The sequence below is a fragment of the Orycteropus afer genome, unplaced genomic scaffold (genome assembly GCF_000298275.1).
Source record: "Orycteropus afer afer isolate SDZICR_OR568_19922 unplaced genomic scaffold, OryAfe1.0 scaffold00474, whole genome shotgun sequence".
In the NCBI taxonomy this organism is placed as follows: domain Eukaryota; kingdom Metazoa; phylum Chordata; class Mammalia; order Tubulidentata; family Orycteropodidae; genus Orycteropus; species Orycteropus afer.
In genome coordinates this window covers 596,747-617,273 of record NW_006922061.1, presented here as the reverse complement: position 1 = coordinate 617,273, position 20,527 = coordinate 596,747, and the positions used below count along the sequence as shown (strand labels likewise).

General features: G+C 44.3%; 1 protein-coding gene across 1 annotated transcript; it reads left to right on the top strand.

Annotated features, from left to right (window-relative positions):
* Positions 1–9,486: 9,486 nt before the first annotated feature.
* TRIM17 (tripartite motif containing 17) lies at positions 9,487–18,942 on the top strand. The gene is made up of 6 exons (XM_007954794.1): positions 9,487–9,915; positions 12,224–12,319; positions 14,091–14,321; positions 17,474–17,496; positions 17,597–17,697; positions 18,395–18,942. The coding sequence occupies exons 1-6, from the start codon at positions 9,487–9,489 to the stop codon at positions 18,940–18,942; spliced, it is 1,428 nt and encodes a 475-aa protein (XP_007952985.1).
* Positions 18,943–20,527: the final 1,585 nt, after the last annotated feature.

The following is a 20,527-nucleotide window of genomic DNA, read 5'->3' as shown; positions in this document are numbered from 1 at the left end:
TTGCTAAGGGATTTAGGGCAGTGATCTAAGATGTTGGGGGATGTAAAGAAACTCCCCCGGCTCCAAAGTTCACTTAGGAAAATATTATCTAGGGAGGATGAGGCTCAGATATGTGGGAGACTTTCAGGAGTCGAGCAAATCTCTGATACGTGCTGAATCCGGATGGCTTTTAAAACTTCAGGGTGTTATTTGTACAAATCAGTCTTCTAAGACACAGGGACTTCAACCAGGTTTGCTGGTCTGATGAAGCCTGGTGGAACCACTGAGGCTATGGCCCTTAGCTGCCCTTCAGGTCTGAAATTGAACCCATACCTGTGGCTTCCAGCCAAACAAAAGACAGGCATATAAGCTGAACATTTACACTCCTTGGAGAGAACAATCATAGGAGAAAGAAGGGCTGTTTATGCATAGGAAGAGAGTTCAGGGGGCAGGAGTACATGGAGCGATAGACACAGGGAAGAGATAACTGTGGGGAGGAAGTGGGAGGGGAGCTGTTGCATTGTGGTAAATTGTAGTCAATGTCATGAGACAATTTGTATGTGAAGTGCTGTATGGAAAGTGAATTTGCTCTGTAAACTTTCACCTAAATCACAATTTAAAAAAAGTAATTAAAAAAAGACACATGGACTTCAGAGGTGGTTGCTCTGTCCTGTGTAATGTAACATAAACCAAAGAAACAAACTGGTTGCTGTTGAGCTGATTCCGACTCATACAGACCCTATGCGTTACACAGGAGAACAGCTCCATAGAGTTTTCTTGCCTGAATCCTTATGGAAACAGATCACCAGGCCTTTCTTCCACAGCACCACTGAGTAGATGTGAACAACTTTAGGTTGTTGTTGTTATGTGCTATCGAGTTGGGCCCAACTCATAGCGACCCCTCCTTGGGCTTCCAAGGCAGTATCACTGTGGAAGTAGATTGCCCCATCTTCCTTCCGAGGAGTGGCTGGTGGGTTTGAATCACCAGCCTTCTGGTTAGCAGTCAAGTGCCTTAGGCACTATGCTACCAGAGCTCCTGCACTTGAAAACAAAACATTTATGCCTCCCAGGTACCTGAAATGTAACAACACAAGTTCCTAAAACTCTGTAATCTGAGTTGTGATCTCACTTCCATGTTTTGCTCTAGAAGTGTTGCTGATAGAAACACACAGGGGTTTTGGCTCTTGCGAGGATTTCTGCTAAGCCCGAAGCAGGTGACCACACTCTTTTTCTTTGCCACATGTGTCAAGGTGACAAGAGAGCCTTGGCTGTATTCTCCGGGATTGAGAATGTTTGTCTCATTTCAACAGATACCAGGGGACCTGGTGGCTTTGGACCCTGTGTGTTTTATGGTCACAGTTGGAGCTACTTCTCTCCTTTAACAAATCACCCAGTTCTTGCTGCTGTTAGCTGCCATGGAGTAAACCCTGACTCAATGCAACTTCATGCACAATGGAAGGAAATGCTGCTCAAATCTGCAGCATCCCCATGATCACTTCCTAGTCTGTCTTAGTTTGGGTGCTCTGCTGAAACTTGTTCAGAATCATAGCAACATGTAATCTCCACAAAAGACAGGTGGTAGCTGTGCCTGAGGGAATCAGACCTGGGTCTCCTGCATGGACGACAGGAACCACCTTTGCTTATACTCTGGTCCAAGCTTATCTTCCTTCTCAAGCCTATTTTTCTTCCCAGTGGCTGATTGGAGAGAGAACTGGGTTTTGGTCATCTGATCCCAAGTCCCTGGTGGGGATTCCACTGGATGGGCTTCAAGCTATTCTCAGGGAAGTGGTAGACATCATGTTCCCTTGGAAAAGTTCCCATATTCTCTCTTGGGCCTAGCTCCTGTGGGTTGGAAGAAGAATTGCCCGATATGGTTTTGTGGGGTCAAAAGAGAGGAAGAAGAAAGATAAATATGGTAAATAATGGCAACCAGAAGCCATTGTTTGCCAAGTAACTTGGAGACAGAGCCATCTGGCCACTGGCTCTAAACCTTGCATTTGAAGAAGGGCTTTTGTGGTGTGAATTATACCTATTGTGGTGAGACCAAAAGCTCCCTTGGTGGTGCAAACTGCACTCACTCTTAACAGAAAGGCTGTCACTGAAGAAGAAAGGCCTGGTGATCTGCTTCTGTAAAGATTATCATCAGAAAATCTATGGAAAACTTAGAGTTAATACAGTAATTTAGCAAAGTTGTAGAGTACAAGGTCAACAAACAAAACTCAGTTGGGCTTTTATCCACTAGCAGTGAAAAATCTGAAAGGGAAATTAGGGAAATAATTCCACTTACAGTGGCATCTAAAAGAATAAAATACCTTGGAATATATCTAACCAGGAACATGAAGACTTATACAATGAAAACTATAAAACTCTACTGAAAGAGATTAAAAAAGACTTACATAAATGGAAAGATTATCCATGTTCCTGGATTGAATGACTTAATATTATTAAGATATCAATACTATTCAAAGTGACCTATAGATTCAACATAATCTGGCTCAAAATTTTAATAGCCTTCTATATAGAAATAGAAAAACCAATCCTCAACTGTACATGGAATGGCAAAAGGCCCTGAATAGCTAAAGCAAAGTTGAAAAGGAAGAACAAGGTAGGAGGACACATATGTCCTGATTTTAAAACATACTATACAGCTACAGTAATCAAAACAACCTGGTATGGTATAATAATAGACACATAGATCAGTAGAATAGAATTGAGAGTCCAGAAATAAATCCACACATCCAAGATAACTGATTTTTGTCAAAGGAGCTAAGTCCATTCAATGGAAAAAGAAGGGTCTTCAATAAAAATGAAACAGATCTGTATCTCACATCATACACAAAAACAAGTTCTAAATGAATCAAAGACCTAAATATGCAAACTAAAACCATAAAATTCTAGAAGAAAAAGCACAGGCAATGCTGTCAGGCCTAGCTTTTAACAATGGATCATCAAATAAAATAACAAGTACAAACAGCAAAAGACAAATAAGTAAGACCTCATAAAAATTTAAAACTTTATTCATCAAAAGACTTTACAAAAAAGTGAAAAGACAAGCTAGCAACTGAGAGAATATCTTCAGAAGCTATATATTTGACAAGACTGTAATGAACAAAATATATACATAAAACTTTGACACCCTAACAACAAAAGATAACATGATTATAAAATGGGCAAAGGGCTTGAATAGATGTTTCACCAAAGAGAATATTCAAATGACCACCAAACACATGAAAATATGCTCAGCATCATTAGCCATCAGATAGATGCAAATCAAAACCACAATGGGATACCATTTCACTCCTAGTTCATGGAACTAGGATGGCTAAGATAAAAAAGAAAACAATAAATGTTGGCAAAGATGGAACACTTATCTATTGCTGGTGGGAATGCAAAATGGTAAAGCTATTGTGGAAAACCGTTTGGCAGCTTCTCAAAAAACTAAAGATAGAACTACCATTACAAAACAAAACAAAACACTGCACCATCAAGTTGACTCTCACTTGTGATGCCCATTGGTTTTCCAAGGTTATAAATCTTTACAGAAGTAGATTGCCTCATCTTCTTCCCGCAGAGCAGCTGGTAGCTTTGAACCATTGACCTTCTGGTTAGCAGCCAAATGCCTTACCCACTACACCACCAGAGTTCTTAGAACTACAGTATGAACCAGTAATTCCATTCCTAGGTATAGACACAAAAGATTTGAAAGCAGATATTCAGAGCCTTATATACCCATGTTCACTGCAGCACTATTTACAATAGCCAAAAAGGTGGAAACAACCTAAATGCCCACCAACAGATGTGGTACATACATACAATGGAATACTACTCAGGCAATAGTAGAAATGAAGTCTTGATACATGCTACAATATGCATGGAGATTGAAGACATTATGCTGAGTAAAATAAGTCAACACAAAAAGACAAATATTATATATATATAAATATTATATAAAATGTATAAAAAGACAAGAATAGGAAAAGGTATAGACAACAAAGTTTATTAGTGGTTCCAGGAGTAGGAGGGAGAGAGAAAAGGGGGTTTAATGATGATGGAAATATCACATTGATCGAGGCTAGGATTTTACTGTAATTGCTGTCAATAAGTTGTACACCTGTGAAAAGCTGAATTGAAGAAAATTATGTGATAGATAACAGGTAAAAAGAAAAACAGAGTAGCTGCTGAGTTTGCTTGCGTACAACCAAACACCTCATGGGATTTGATTACTTGGTTTGGAGGTTCAGTATCATGGTTTCATGGGACATCGCAGTTAACTCGCCTAAAAACATGCTTAGTGCTTCTATTCTACCTCCTGCTTTGTTGCAGAGAGTCTTGGGTCTTAAAAGTTTGCCAGAAGCCATGTAAGCCACAACAATTGGTCTCTGTTCACCTGGAACAATACAGGAAGAAGGAGAGTCGGGAACAAGAGAATACAGAATGTGTAGCTCATTGCCTCCATGAACACTCGTCTCCTTTGCCATGAGACCAGAACTAGATGGTGCTTTGCTACCATTACTCAACATTTTGATCAAAGATGCTATAGGAGAATCTTGATCAAAAGGGAGAAAATGTAAACAGAATTTTAAATTCTCATGGACTCCAGACTTTTTGGAGCCATGAACTTTGGATGAACGCCTGAAACTATTGCCCTGGGAAAATCTTTAAACTTTAAAACAAAAATATCCCCTGAAGTCTTCTTAAAACCAAACATAGTTTAGCTTCACTAGTAAAAAGGGTCTTCTTTGAGCATTATGCTCTTTTAAAATTTATCTATATAGGATCAGATTGATAGCAGCAACTTGAAAGATTAGATCAGAATCTTAAAAACAAAAACCAAACTCATTGCTGATGAGTCAGATCTGACTCATAGTGACCCCTCCTTGGGTTTCTGAGGCAGTATCACTACAGAAGTAGATTGCCTAACCTTCTTTCTGAGGAGTGGCTGGTGGGTTTGAACAGCCTTCTGGTTAGCAGTCAAGTGCCTTAGGCACTATGCTACCAGAGCTCCTATAGGAACCTTGTTGTTGTGTTGTTGTTATGTACCATTGAGTCGGACCTGACTCATAGTGACCCCTCCTTGGGTTTCCAAGGCAGTATTACTATGGAAGTAGATTGCCCAACCTTCCTTCCAAGGAGTGGCTGGTGGGTTTGAACCGCCAGCCTTCTGGTTAGCAGTCAAGCACCTTAGGCACTAGGCTACTAGAGGAACCTTAGGAGGCAGCAAATTTTTATTAATGGAGAGGAAAAACTCAGTAAAGGAAAGTGAAAGTAGTTGCACAACTGGAATAGTGTAATCAGTTCCACTAAATGGTACACTTAGAAACTGTTGGTGTATGTTTTGCTCAACAAAAGCAATAAAATAAACAAAATTTTAAAAAACAAACAGGCAAACTACTTTAAAAAAGACAATGGAGCTCAGCTCTACTTAACACATACAGTTGTCTTGAGTCTGAATCAATATAATAACAAAGCGTTTTATTATTATTATTATTATTATTATTGTTATTGTGAGATGTTGAGATGGAAAAATGGAAACGCCCTCTGGCAACCTACACAAGCAGCTAAGAGAAGTGATCAGTGCAGAGAACTTGGGGAGTATGAGCAGCTGAGGAACCAAAGACAGCAGAAGGGAAAATCCAATTGACCTTTTTTTGGTATATTCATGGTGCTGATTGCTACACATAAAATGAGAATGTAATGAGAAGAAGAAGACATTGGTCTTTAAAATGGAAAGGGCTATTGATCATGTTGTACTAACCTCTCCGTTATTATATATTGCCTTTTCCTTCACCCAAGATATAAAGAGGAGGTCAGCACAACATGACCATGGAAAGGAGGACACTGGGAGTTACACAAGGGTAAAAGAGTACAAAAGTAAATACTATTATATACACAATCCTTCAATAACAGTAATAACAAAAAATACTCTATGCAAAGATACACAGGTAGACATACAAGCTGAACAGATGTGGGAAGGCAAATGGGAGTACACCCACGAGTAAATGTAGGTATGGCAGAAGATATTTCTATATAAGTATTTGTGTGTAGCTACAAATATATCCATGGATATAGTAGAGCAAAGCAAGTTCTGAAAACTTCTTAGCCATAACTAAATACCCTGAGGGAATGAGTCATTGGGCATGGAAGTTTAGGACCACACTCTCAAAGGACAGTTAGGTCAATTGGCATAACATAATTCACAAAGGGAAGCTCTGGTAGCATAGTGGCTAAGGCACTTGACTGCTAACCAGAAGGCTGGCGGTTCAAACCCACCAGCCACTCCTCGGAAGGAAGGTTGGTCAATCCTACTTCCGTAGTGATACTGCCTCAGAAACCCAAGGAGGGGTCGCTATGAGTCGGGTCCGACTCGACGGCACATAACAACAACAACAACAACAATCCACAAAGTCTACGTTTTAAATCCTGGTTGGTAAGTAGTGTCTGGAGTCTTAAAAGCTTGAGAGTGGCCATCTAAGATGCAACTATTGGTCTTTCCCTATCCAGAGCAAAGAAGAGTGAAGAAAACCAAAGATTCCAGGAAACAAATGGTCCAAAGAACTAATGGACCACATGAACCACAGCCTCCATTACTCAGAGACCAGAAGAACTAGATGGCGCCTAGTTACCACTACTAACTCCTCTGACTGGGATCACAGTAGAAGGTCCTGGACAGAGCGGGAGTAGAAAAAAAAAAAAAAGTAGAACAAAATTCAAAATCATAAAAGAAAAAATACTTACTGTCTGACAGAGACTGGTAGAACCACTGAGACTTTGGCCTTTAGACACCCTTCAAGCCTGGAACTGAACCCATCCCTGGAATCACCTTGCAGACAAATGAAAGACAGACCTATAAAGTGAACAATAACACCAAGGAGAAATCTAGTCCTCAGAACAATCAACCATACAAGACCAAAAGAGAAGCATTTGGTCTTCTCAAAAGCTCAGAGGACAGAAGGGGCAGGAAAGAAGGATGGATGGAAACAGGGAACACATGAGGAAGTGGGAAGAGTGCTCTTACATTGAGGGGATTGCAACCAATGTCAGGAAATCAATTGTGCATAAATTGTTAAATGGAAAACTAATTTGCTCTGTAAACTTTCATCCAAAACACAATAAAAAGTTAAAAAAGAAGAAGAAAGGGCTTTTGAAACAAAGATACGAGTACATTTTGATATGTTAACTAAACCCAAGTAAGACAGAGGGGCCCCAAGGAAGAAAGATCTTTCCCCAAGTTCCTGCAGCAAAAAGGAGCCCTCTGTGGCACTGGACACATAGATCCACACATGAGCCCTAGAGGAAATTGCCAGATTAGGGGAAACCTAGAGCATGGCAAAGGAAGAACTCTAAAGCCAATGTTCATATCTTCTAGTGTGGCAAAAAGTGCAGACTTTGAATTTGAGGCATTTGCAATTCATGCCCACTGTGAAGTGGGGCACTGAAAATGGGTAACAGGACCATGGTGTCCTTATTTCTTTCAATCCAGATTCCTAAACAGGAAAGTTGGCCATGTCAATAGAAAAATCCAGACTTAGTAAAGTACATCCCTAGTGGTCTTTGGCTGAAGAGAGAAAGAGTCCACAAATACTGCCCAACTGGGCTGCTCCTGCTAGCCTCAGCCAACCTCTTCATGCAGCTGGAAGACCAAGGATAAAATATCCATAAAACTACCACCTACAGAGCGAGGGCCCTCAAATTGACCAACAAAAATCATGCAAAATTACCCAGAGATGGGGAATTATTGCTTAAGGGGCACTGAGATTCTGATAAAGGTAATGAAAAATATTTGGAAATAGTGGTCATGGTGAACGTAATTAAGGTCAATGAATTGTAGGTCTTGCAAAATTCTATCATGCAGTCACCAGAATCTTTTTTTTTTTTTTTTTTTCAGCAAGGCCATATTTCCCAACTACCAATTCTTCTTCTGCATTCCAACCGCTATTAACGATATCGAAAAACCAAACCCACTGCCATCAAATCGATTCCGTTGTCTCATCTTCCTTCCATGGAGCAACTGGTGGGTTTGAACCACCAATCTTCTGGTTATCAGTCAAATGTCTCAGGCACTGTGCTACTAGCTCCTTCCAGCAAGGAACAGAAACGCTGATATTGAAGGGCGGACGACCCCCCGACAGCCTCAGCCTGAGTTTCTTCATCTCTTGGCTTCCTAGGACTAGGAGGGCAAAGTGTCTGGGTGCGGGTAGCCAGGGTTGGAGGTAGTGTTCTGGATGAAACTATGTCGGGTCGTCAGCAACAGACTCCCAGAAGGGCTCCGGACACCTCTCCGAACCTGTTTTCCCCGCCCTTCAGTCTAACTCTGGGTCAAAATGTCCCCTCACCTTCCTGGAACAGGGCGCTGACGACATGCTGTACCCCACAATGATATAGCCAAGGATATGCTGTCATCCAGCAATTCCCACCCCACCAACCAGGAGCGTGTTCCCCCAAAATCTCTTCCTTGGTGGCCTTCAGACATACCCTTCCTTGCAACTCCGCCCCCCGCCCCCACGCCCCTGTCTCGCCAATGAGGCCCCGGCTCCATCTGGTCAGCTGACGCCACAAAGCCCTGCCCTTCCACTGACCCCTCTCGGCCCTACAATTGGTCTGAGGGTCTCAATCGACAAACTCAGCTTTTCTGAGCTTCACCTCACGGATCACACAGTTGGCCTGTTTGGCCCGGTGGACCCTACCTATTTGGCCTCGGTGTGGCTGCCTGTGTGTGCCGTCTTCTCGCTTACATGCCTGCTCACCCACCCCAGTGAGTAAAAGCCCCTTCGGAGGAGCAAGTGGACATCCCCGCCACTGCAGCCGCTTGCGTGATCACTGGCTTTTCTACAAGCTGAGTGCTAAGCTGTTTCTTCTAAATCTCATGTCAAGGTACCCGGCTCAGCTCTTGTCCTCCTGAAACTGAGCTCCTGCCTTTTTTACTCCGCCTTTGAAAATGTTAATAAATTGGAACCATACATGACTATGACCAGACAGATCTACTAGTTCAGCCCCTGCATTGGCAGAAGAAACCGTATAGGAAATGCAAGTGACCATTAATACCATTAATTTGAAGGGGTGGGCCCATTTGGGTAGGATGGTTTACTCCCCCACCCCCAGCCAGCTACTCCCCTCTCTGCAATTGGAGTCTATACAGGGAGGGCAAGTAGAGAAGGAAAGGATTTTTATCTCCATAGCCTAAGGTCAGACCCCATATCCTGTGTGTGTGTGTTTGAGTTTGTGTCTGTGTGTGCCCTTCCTCTTGTACATCACTCCCCAATGAAAGAGCTTTTGTTTTCCTTTGTTCTTTGAAGGTTTCTTGGGAGGCATTTGTGCCTCTGATTGAAGTAGATAAAATGACAAATACAGATCCTTGCTTTTCACCCTCATAACATGTGTAGCACCAAGAGCCACAGAGCTCTTGGGAGAGGGTTGGCTTGGACTTTTGAGGGAAAACTGCTCACCTCAGACTTCCTCTGCAGAAGTACTTAAAGCCAAATAGCTCACTTGGTTTCTTACCCAGGAGCCATGGATGCTGTGGAACTTGCCAGAAGGCTGCAAGAGGAGGCCACTTGCTCCATCTGCCTGGACTATTTTATAGACCCAGTGATGACTGTCTGTGGGCACAACTTCTGCCGAGAATGCATCCAACTGAGCTGGGAGAAAGGGAAAGGGAAGAAAGGGAGAAGGAAACGGAGAGGTTCTTTCCCCTGTCCCGAATGCAGAGAGATATCTCCACAGAGGAACCTCCGGCCAAACCGCCTGCTTACCAAAGTGGCTGAGATGGCACGCCAGCACCCTGGCCTCCAGAAGAGGGACCTGTGTAAGATACACCAGGAACTTCTGAAACTGTTCTGCCAGGAGGACCAGAGCCCTATCTGTGTTGTCTGCAGAGAGTCCCGAGAACACCGGCTCCACACTGTGTTCCCCATCGATGAGGCCATCCAGGATTACAAGGTGGGCTCTATACCAGAGGGCCAGGGAATGTTGGGAGAAGAGGGGCATATATCAGTGAGGGCAGGCTAACTATTGCTGTAACAAATCTACCTCAATATGGACAACTATCACAGTGGAAGTTATCACAGGACAAAACCAGGTGGGTGGCCAGGTTGGCAAGGGACCCTACCACTTAAGATTATTCAGGAGTTGTCCTAGTTACCCAGTGACCTATTATATGAGTACCACAAGTGGATGGCTTTAAAGAAAAGATATTTATTTTTTCACAGGTGTGGAGGCTTACAGTCTAAAATAGGTGTTGGCCTTACTGATTCCTTCCTCATCAGTAGCCTTGGGCATGCCTTGGTTCCTTCAAGTTCTTGGCTTGTAGATGATCCTCATATGGTGTCTGTCTTCCTGTGTGCACTTGTGCATGTGCATGTGCTGACAACCATCTATTCTGGTTTTTATAATTTAGAAGTGATTAAGCTTAGGATCCATCCTATACTGGAAGGAATTCATTACCATAACAAAAGAAAAGTCTTATTTCCAAACAGAATAATATCCATAGCAATATAGGTTGGGATTCCAAGGGAACACACAATTCAGTCCATAACACATGGAGAGGCCAAAAACACATGCAGGACTCGACAGAGACCATTCCAATGTAAATCTTAGGGAAGCACAAAGTGAATGATATTGCTATACGGAGAGGTCAGGGCAGTACTTCAGAACAGGGAAGTGCAAAATGGTCTGGAAGGAGTATGCGTGGTAGAAAACTTTTGCCTTCATTCTGTCTCCCAAACACAGCACCCTATGGTTTGTGCCAGTCTCCCACTTGGGGTTTTGACAGTCCTTATCCATGTTTTATTCTCTTTTGGAACTTTTTGGGACACTTTAAACTGGCAGTAGCCTGGGAGAAGGGAGTTTCTTTTCATTCACTTAGTGCCACAACCAAGTAATTTCTATCAAAACAAAACAAAAAAAACACCATTTGCCATTGAGTGGATTCTGACTTATGTATGCTCCATAGGGTTTTCAATGGCTGATTTTCAAAAGTAGATAACCAGGTCTTTCTTCTGCGGTACTCTGGGTGGACCTGAACTTCCAACTTTCAACAGCCAAGCACATAATGTTTGTACCACCCAAGGACTCCATGAGACTCTGTTAAAAAAAAAAAACCCAAAAAACCAAACTCACTGCCATTGAGTCGACTGTGACTCATAGCGACCCCCTTTGGGTATCTGAGGCAGTAAATCTTTACAGAAGTAGATTGCCCAGTGTTCCTTCTGCAGAGTGGTGGGTAGGTTTGAACCTTCTGCTTAGCAGTCAAATGCCTTAAGCAATACACCACCAGAGCTCCTTACGAGACTCAGTGGGCGACTGGAAAACAATGATAATGATACTTATACCTGAAAGTCAACTGGATTCAAATAGTACAGTACATTAGCATCACCAAGGTTTTGGGAAAGCCAGATTGTTGGCTCCACCTCTAGAATTTCTGATTCAGCAGGGTTGGGTGGGACCCAAGAATATGCATTTCTAACAAGTTCTTAGTAATGCCTTCAGCTGGTCTGGGGACCACACCTGAAGAATTACAGAAAAGAAGATTCTAGACCTAGGCCTTGTTGCTAATGAATGCAACAGCTCCTATAGTGTGATAAGGGTCAGACTTACCAGTTCCTGTAGTCTGATAAGAGTCAAGACCCCTTTAAGAGGTTGATCAGCCTGAGGAATCAAGTAAAAGGCAGTGGAAATGGAGCAAACAGAACCCTGGAACTCCAGACTGTTTTCCTACTTGGCAGCATATGAATTGACCAGAGCTAAGATGATTGTCTTACTCTCAACTTAAGGAGATGTTGCAGATCAGTTCCTTTGTATACAATGCCCATGCCCAATGGTTGTTGTTGTTGTTGTTGTTATGTGCCATCGAGTCGGCCCCGACTCATAGCGACCCCTCCTTGGGTTTCCGAGGCAGTTATCACTACGGAAGTAGGATTGCCCAACCTTCCTTCCGAGGAGTAGCTGGTGGGTTTGAACCGCCAGCCGTCTGGTTAGCAGGCAAGTGTCTTAGCCACTATGCTACCAGAGCTCCTGCCCAATGGTAGCTGGGAAAATTCCTGAGTATGAACTGCTCTCTTGCATCTTCTGATATGTCTCACCAAAGAGCAAATCTGCTCACAGAGAGCTCACCAGGTATTAGCCTCAAGCTCCTGGCCACTGTGTCCTCACCTTGTAGGGGACTCCCTTAGAACGGTTCAGAGGGATGCAGATTGGGGAGAGGGGTAGATCCATTGTCCTTACACTATACAGTCTGTGTGTCCTGTAGGAGAAGTTGGAGGAAAACATGGAATACCTGAGAGAGGAAATGATGAAGACTGAGGCGGTGCTGGCCAGAGAAGACAGGACCATGAAAGAATGGCAGGCAGGTGCTCCCAAGGGCATGCCGCTGAGAGAGCAGCAAGCCCTGGGGCTTGAAATGAGTTCTGACCAGGTCCAGTGGGGAAGGGTCTCCTCCACAACCCTGTCTGCAAGACACTAGAGCACCTGCAAAGCCTGGTGTCCATGCAGCCCTTAGAGTTTGCAGTTCACACTACCTCAGTTTTCAAAAATGCCCCTACCCTTGAGGTGGGAATACTGTTTATGGGTGAATAAATGGAACCCAGAAAGTTGATTCAAAACTGGGCTTTTATGCTTAGCCCATACAGGCTATTTTAAAAACAGTTAACAGGCTCTGCCTGTTTTTAGGATTTTGCCACTGTGTTAGTTTCCTTGGGCTACCATCACAAAATACCACAAAGTGGGAGGCTTTAAGGAATAGAAATTTATTTTCCCACAGCCCTGGAAGGTAGAAGTCCAAATTCAGGATGGCTGCAGGGCCATGCTCTCTCTCTAGGGGAAAATCTTTCTTTGTCTCCTATTTCTGGTAACTGTGGGTGTTTCTAAGGAGCTCTGGAGTGTGTAAGGTGTTTGAATGCTAACAGGTTGGTGATTCAAACCCACCAGCTTCTCCATGGAAGATGAGGCAATCTACTTCTGTAAAGATTTACAGTCTTGAAACCCAATGGAGGTCACTATGAGTTGGAATTGACTCCATGGCAGTGTTTTTTTTTTTTTGGTGGGACGTTGTTTCTTGGCTTGTAGAAAGATCCTCACACGGTGTCTTCCCTGCATGTGTGACCCTCTCCACGTCTGTTCTTTCCTTTTATAAGACTACTCAGAAGGGATTAGGATTGGGATCCATCCTACTTCAGCATGATTTAACTTATCCACCAAGAAAGACTATTTCTCCAAACAGGGATTAGGACTTCAACATATCTTTTTTGGGGATATGATGCAGTCCATCACAGCCACTCATGCAGTAAGTACCCTTGGGGGCAAGTGGCTTCTTTCAGTGATCCCCTCGACTTCCCAACTCCTCTGGCCCCTTCTCCTCCTGGTTCTTCTGGATACCCTTTTTGGAAGCAGAACTCATGACAGCTGTGAGTGTCAAAATGGGATCAGCTTGTGAGTTGCAAAACTCTCAGACTCACTGCCGTCAAGTTGATTCAGCTCATAGCAACCCCTCCTTGGGTTTCTGAGGACTACAGAAGTAGATTGCCCAGTCTTCCTTCCCAGGAGCGGCTGGTGGGTTTAAACCGCCAGCCTTCTGGTTAGCAGTCAAATGCCTTAGGCACTATGCCACCAGAGCAAAGTCAGTTGCAAAGAAGAGAGGAGGTGACACCCCAGGAAGGAGAGGGTAATAGGCCTTGGGACTCCAGGGGTTTATCGTCTACATAGGGCTTTCTGGGCCTCTGGTTTTTGCCTCATTGCCTCATCTGTGTCTTTGCTACACTGACCCATGTCTGAATTTCTAGTTTCTACTTCATGTTTCCCACTTGTGGTGGGAGATGCCTCCACAGGCTGTCTCCTCATTTCAACATAAGGCATGTTTGTTCCAGGGAACAAAAACTTGTGACAAGGTTGGGGTGCCCTTGGGAGACCTCTGATTTATCCCTTGGCTCCACATTTAAACCCCCAGCCTTGGCTTGGCCAGTTTTACACAAGGGGGGCCAGGGGAACATGTGCTGGCAACCCTGGACTGGCTGCCTTTAAGAAAGGCCCTGCCCACCCATAGTCAGCAAGAAAGGACTGGAAGGTGGCCTGCCTAGGAGCACACATATGGAGGTGGTGTGACACTGCTCCTGTCTCACCAGGAGAAAGTGAAGAACCAGAGAGACCACATCATGATGGAGTTTGAGAAGATGTGCATCTTTCTGGCTGAGGAGGAGCAGCGCCTTCTCCAGGCCCTGAAGAAGGAGGAGGATGAGACATCAGAGAAGCTGCATGAGAACAAGGCCATTCTGGACGAGCAGAGCTGCTCCCTGGAGATGCTGATTCTGGAGCTGGAGGACAAGAGGGAGCATTCAGCGCTGCAGATGCTGCAGGTGAGGGGGTGGACCCTCAAGGAGAGGGGGAGGTGCCTGCAGGGGTGAGAACAGGCAGTTTTTTTGGTGTTATTTGCAATCAGGTGCCTGACTGTTCACAAGTGTTTGCCTTTTGCCTTGTGACACAGAAGACCAGTGAGGTGAGGGGTACAGTGATAAGACACAGTTCCCATCGAGATCTGACCCGCTGTATAAGGGAAGGGAGCTCTGGTGGTGTAGTGCCTAAGGCATTGACTACTAACCAGAAGGCTGGGGGTTCAAACCCACCAGCCACTCCTCGGAAGGAAGGTTGGACAATCTACTTCCATAGTGATACTGCCTCAGAAACCCAAGGAGAGTCGTTATGGGTCAGATTCGACTCCATGGCAGTGGGTTTGGTTTAGTTTGGTAGAAGGGAATACTGAACTGAACACAGAATAGCTCAAACCTAACCGAAATGTGTTCTTCAGTCCAAGAGTTGATCTCCCACCTGAAGCCATTCTATCCCCTAGGGAATTGTGGCCAATCTGAAGGGACCCACAGCAGGCAGGCACACATGACTTCATTGGCAGGAATTAGCCACATGGCCATTGCTGGGAGAAGGTGCTGGGAAAGGTTTGGTCAGTTGGCCAGCAATGAACCTGCACCTCTGTCCCTCTGGAAGAAGTCAGGGTGATTCTGTCCAACAAGTGGATAACTGTGATATATCAAAGTGTATGTTTTGGCTGGAATATACAGTAAAAATATATTTCACAGTGTGATTATCCCCCCCCCCCACACACACACATTTATATAACAGAAACAAAAGTCTCATGAAAGAGACATTTAGGTATATGCCCTGGTTTGCCTGGGACAGTCCCAGATTTATGTCCATTGTCTTGATATCCTGTGGGGTTTGTCCTCAATAAAGGTGTCCTGGTTTAGATGATAAATTATATAATCACCCTAACTTTGAGTAATATTTTGTTTACTACTTTATTGGGAGCTCTGGTGGCATAGTATCTAAGGCACTTGACTGCTAACCAGAAGGCCAGCAATTCAAACCCACCAGCCACTCCTCGGAAGGAAGACTGGGCAATCTACTTCTGTAGAGATACCACCTCAGAAACCCAAGGAGGGGTTGCTATGAGTCGGGAACAACTCGATGGCAGTGAGTTTTAGTTTTATACTACTTTACTAAAAACTAATTTTCCCACAACCCACTAAATGGATTTCATGACCCATTGGAGGGACGAGGGCTGCAGTTTGCAAAATTCCATTTTAACTCCCTATGCCTCCACCAGCCTGTTAGCATGCTCTTATGAGCAGCAATGTTTTCCCCAGGTTTCCTCACTTCTCATGTAAGAAAAGGAAGCCCAGGTGGTTTACATGGATAAGATTCCTATGCCAAGAGTTAGGGTTATGGTCTAGAACCTAGGAATATGGACACCGGAGAACATTACAAAATTTGCTATATTGCCTTTCTAGCAGAGATGAAAGGCCAGAAATGTAAAAATGTGACCTTGGAATCCCCTCTTGATTCTTAAGGAGGCTCAAAAGCACTTTGTCTCTTTTATTCTGCTTCCCTTTCCTTCCCCAAATTGTCTTCTTGATGGGTGACAGAGCCAAACTTACTCCAATTCCACATTCACTCTACCCTCAGTTTCATCACATTATGGCTTCATTTATCTTGGGTGGGTATATTGATTTATTAAGGCTGCCATAACAAAATACCACAAAGTGGGTGGCTTTAAAAACCAGAAATTTATTGTCTCATAATTCTGGAGGCTAGGAGTCTAAGATCAGGGTGTCAGCTCTGTTGATTCCTTCTGAAGCTCTGAGGTAGAATCTGTTCTGTGCTTCTCTCCCCACTTTTGGTGACAACCAGTGATTCTTGCCTTGTAGATACATCTTCACATGGCTGCCCTTCCTTCCTCATCTTTGAATTCACCACTCATATTGAATTAGGACCCACACTACTCCTTTATGTATCATATTAAACAATAACATCATCAAAGAACCTATTTCCAAACAAGATAACTGTCTTAGTTATCTAGTGCTACTATAACAGAAATACCACAACTGGGTGGCTTTAATGAACAGAAACTTTTTTCTTACAGTTTAGGAGGTTAAAAGTTTGTATTCAGGCTTTCTCTGTCAGCTCTGGGGGAAGGGCCTTGTCTCTTTGCAGCGTCTGTTCCTTGATTACTTGGTGATCTTCATGTGGCCTTGCATCTGTTTTCCCCATCTGGGCTTCCTGGCTTCTGTGCCTACACTGGTGTTTTTTCTTTTTTTAAAAAAACAAACCAATACTTGTTTCTTTTTATATCTCAAAAAGATATCTTTTTATATCTGCTCTTTTTATATCTCAAAAAAGTGGTTTAAAACACTCTCTACACTGATTGTTGTTGTTGTTGTTATTTGCCATCAAGTCGGCCCCGACTCATAGCGACCCCTCCTTGGGTTTCCGAGGCAGTATCACTAGGGAAGTAGGATTGCCCAACCTTCCTTCCGAGGAGTGGCTGGTGGGTTTGAACCGCCAGCCTTCTGGTTAGCAGTCAAGCGCCTTAGGCACTATGCTACCAGAGCTCCCACCTACACTGATTATGGCTTATTAACCAAAAAGAAAACCCAGTTCCCAAATAGGATTATATCCACAAGTATACAAGAGAAAACTAAAAAAGGGGTTAAGATTTACAATATTTTTGGGGACACAATTCAATCCATGACAGTCACATTCAGAAGCACAGGAGTGAGGACTTCAACAAATCTTTTAGGGAACACAATTCAATCCCTAACAGTGGGTCAGTACCCCACCTGAGACGGACAAGAAAGCACAGGAATTGGTTCAGGTCACAGGACTGATTTCAAAGCATCAAGGGCTCCGTTTCATACATAGCACAGTCTCCTGAAACCTTCCCTTCTTCCTTCCTACTTACTAGCTGGATCTTACAGGTCTGACCAGGACCAAGAAGATGGCTCTGGTGTGCCCACTGCAGAAGGCATACCTTGGTGGGAGGACAGTCCAGTGGGCCAGGCAGGGAATGCAACAGCTTTGGGAAGGAAATGCCAAGAAAAGATGACCGAGTTGCTCTGAGAAGTGGATGAGTGGGAGCTTTTGGAGATTTTAAGGATGGTGAGGGGGAGGAAGGTGCTAAGAGCTGGAATAATTCCTGTCTCCACTTCTCTCACAGGATATGAATCATCCACTTGACAGGTATATGAATCATCACTTGTCGTTCTCTGAAGCAGTGGTGGGGGCATGGGAGGGCCCCTTGTCAAGCCAGAGGGGGCAATGAGAACTGTGTTCACTGGAGGGTAAAGAACCTGAGGACACAGTACCCAGAAGCCATCCCCATCGGGCTGAAGACTGTGTGCAAGGTGCCTGGGCAGATAGAGGTGCTAAGGTGTTTCCAAGGTAAGTGGGGGCCCAGGGCTGGGACTGCACAACACCCTGCCTCAAGCCCCAGCCTGAGGAGCTAACCGCCACATAGGGCCATTAACTCCAAATGAGTAGAATCTGCCCCAGGTCTCAAACGTCACTGTTGGAAATTTGGTCAAATTTAAATTCTGTTCTCCTTGCTGCCTCCATGAAGATCCACTTCATGGAAGATGCTCTTTCCCATTAGTAAGGATGAAGCTTTCTGAGCTACCCAAATGGTCCCTTCCCTCTCTTCCAAGTCCCTATCAATATCAGTGTCCACAGCTGGGGCAGGAGATCATTAAGTATCCACAGGCTTAGTTATAGGGGGCAGAGTAAAATCATCTGTGAAGCACCCAGACTTTTGACCTCAGCTTTGCCATCAAGCTCCAACCCAAAAGGTTAAGATGGCCCAAATGACATGCTCCCAAAAATGAGGACTCTACTTCCAAGGAAGACTATCAATGCTCAGGCTTGACTGCTGGTATTAGTGGAGGGGAGGCCTTTAGGGAGTTAGGCAGACTAGGATCATCGGATAGAACTCCATCCCATGTTTTCCTGCCACTTGAAGATCTGGTCATGAGACAATAACCTGTCTGCCACCTGCTAGTACTCTCCCCATTACACCCATGAAGGAAGTTCTAATTTTAACCCAAAATGGCTCTGCTTTCCCCCGGCCCCATGCTGCCTGTAGTGGATGTGGTGCCCGATCCTGCCACAGCATACCCCTACCTCGTCCTGTATGAGAGCCGGCAGAGGTGCTACCTCAACTGCCCAGTGGACAGCACATTCCACGGCAAGGACAGATTCCTCGCCTACCCCTGCATGGTGGGCCAGACAGCCTTCTCTGCGGGTAGATACTACTGGGAGGTGGGCATGAACCTTACCGGGGAAGCGCTATGGGCTCTGGGTGTGTGCAGAGACAATATCAGCCGGAAGGAGCGGGTCCCCAAGTCCCCCGAGAATGGATTCTGGGTTGTGCAGCTATCTAAGGGGAAGAAATACTTACCCATGCTCTCAGCTGCCACCCCCTTCACACTGTTGGAGCCCCCTAGCCATGTGGGGATCTTCCTGGACTATGAGGCTGGGGATGTTTCTTTCTACAACGTGAACAATGGATCACATCTGCACACTTACTCCCAGGCCACCTTCTTAGGCCCCCTGCAGCCTTTCTTCTGCCTTGGGGCTCCTAAAACAGGCCAGATGGTAATCTCCACAGTGACTGCATGGGTGAAGGGCTAGAGACCCAGGCAGGAAAGACAGCTAAGGATGAACTTATTTCTCTGTAAGGTGGGGTGCCTTGTGCTCGCCCACAGGGTCCATGGCCAAGGCTAATCAAGGATTGCAATGAGTGCAATTAGCTGTTCAGGGCTATTGTTTACAAAGTCAAAATATAATCATGATTAAAGCAGTTAAACATTAAAAGACTGTTTATTTACAGATGCTTAATAGAACTTTTGAAAGAAACCTCTTGAATTTTTATATACATGTATGTTGTTACCTGCCATTGAGGGGGCCCCAACTTATGACTTCATGCACAACAGAACAAAATGCTGCCTGCTTCTGCACCAATCTCATAATCGGTTGCAGATCAGTGTTGTGATCCATAGGGTTTTCACTGGCTGATTTTCAGAAGTAGATTGCCAGGCCTTTCCTTCTAGTCTGTTTTAGTATAGAAGCTCTGTTGAAACCTGTTTAGCATCACAGCAACATGCAAGCCTCCACTGACAGACAGATAGTAGCTGAGTATGAGGTGCTTTGGCCAGGAATGGAACTGGGGTCTTCAGCATGGGAGGTGAGAATTCTATGACCGAATGACCATTGCTTCAAATGTGTATGTATACACACACACATACATATATATATGTATATATGTATATACACATACATACATATATATACATACATAGTTATTGTTAGGTGCCTTGATGTGTCAATCCATCTTATTGAGGGTTGTTTTGGTTACTTTGTGCTGCTCTAACAGAAGATACCATAAATTGGTGGCTTAAATAAATAGGAGTTTATTCTCTTACAGTTTTGGAGGCCAGAAGTCCAAGTTCAAAGTGCCAGGTCTAGGGGATGGGTGAAAGCCACTCTACCTTGGGCTTCAGCTCTGCCTCTTGCCCCTGGCCCACTGAAGCTAGAGGCCTCTCTTTACTGAGGCAGCTACTGGCTACTGAGGCTAACAAGCCCAAGGTCGACAAATAAAATGGTACAGTCCTGTCATTACCAAATCACATGGCAAGTCATTGATTCAAATCCCATTAATAGTCCCAAGATTGGCCGACAACATGGCAGGCTGCTGAATAATGATTCAGCTACATGCAGGATTCAAGTGTGCCAAAAGCTACAGACCATTCCTAACGCTTCTCCTTATATACTGGGAGCAGACCACATCCCTAAGGCAGCCACTCAGCTGCTTACAGTAGACTCCACCATGGAGCTGATTACCATTTTCATAATGGGCAATGCTATATCCAGCTGCCTAGCCACTCAAAACCAGGCCCAGCCAAGTTGACACATAACTTTAACTACCACAAGGGTCTTCCTCTTTTTTGTTGATCCTCTACCAAGCATGATGTCCTTCTCCAGCGACTGGTCCCTCCTGATAACAAATGCAAAGTACATGAGACGAAGTCTCGTCATCTCTGCTTCTAAGGAGCATTCTAGCTCGTATGTCTTCTAAGACAGATTTGTTTGTTCTTCTGGTGGTGCATGGTATATTCCATATTCTTCACCAACACCACAATTCAAATCAATCAATTCTTCTTCAGTCTTCCTTAATCACTGTCCAGCTCTTCCATACACATGAAGCAGTAAGACAAAG

Coding starts and splice junctions, on each gene's coding strand:
- TRIM17 (XM_007954794.1), top strand. CDS start 9,487: ATGGATGCTGTGGAACTTGCCAGAAGGCTGCAAGAGGAGGCCACTTGC. Junction 12,320..14,090: donor GGACCATGAAAGAATGGCAG/GCAGGTGCTCCC, acceptor CTGTCTCACCAG/GAGAAAGTGAAGAACCAGAG. Junction 17,698..18,394: donor GGTGCTAAGGTGTTTCCAAG/GTAAGTGGGGGC, acceptor TGCTGCCTGTAG/TGGATGTGGTGCCCGATCCT.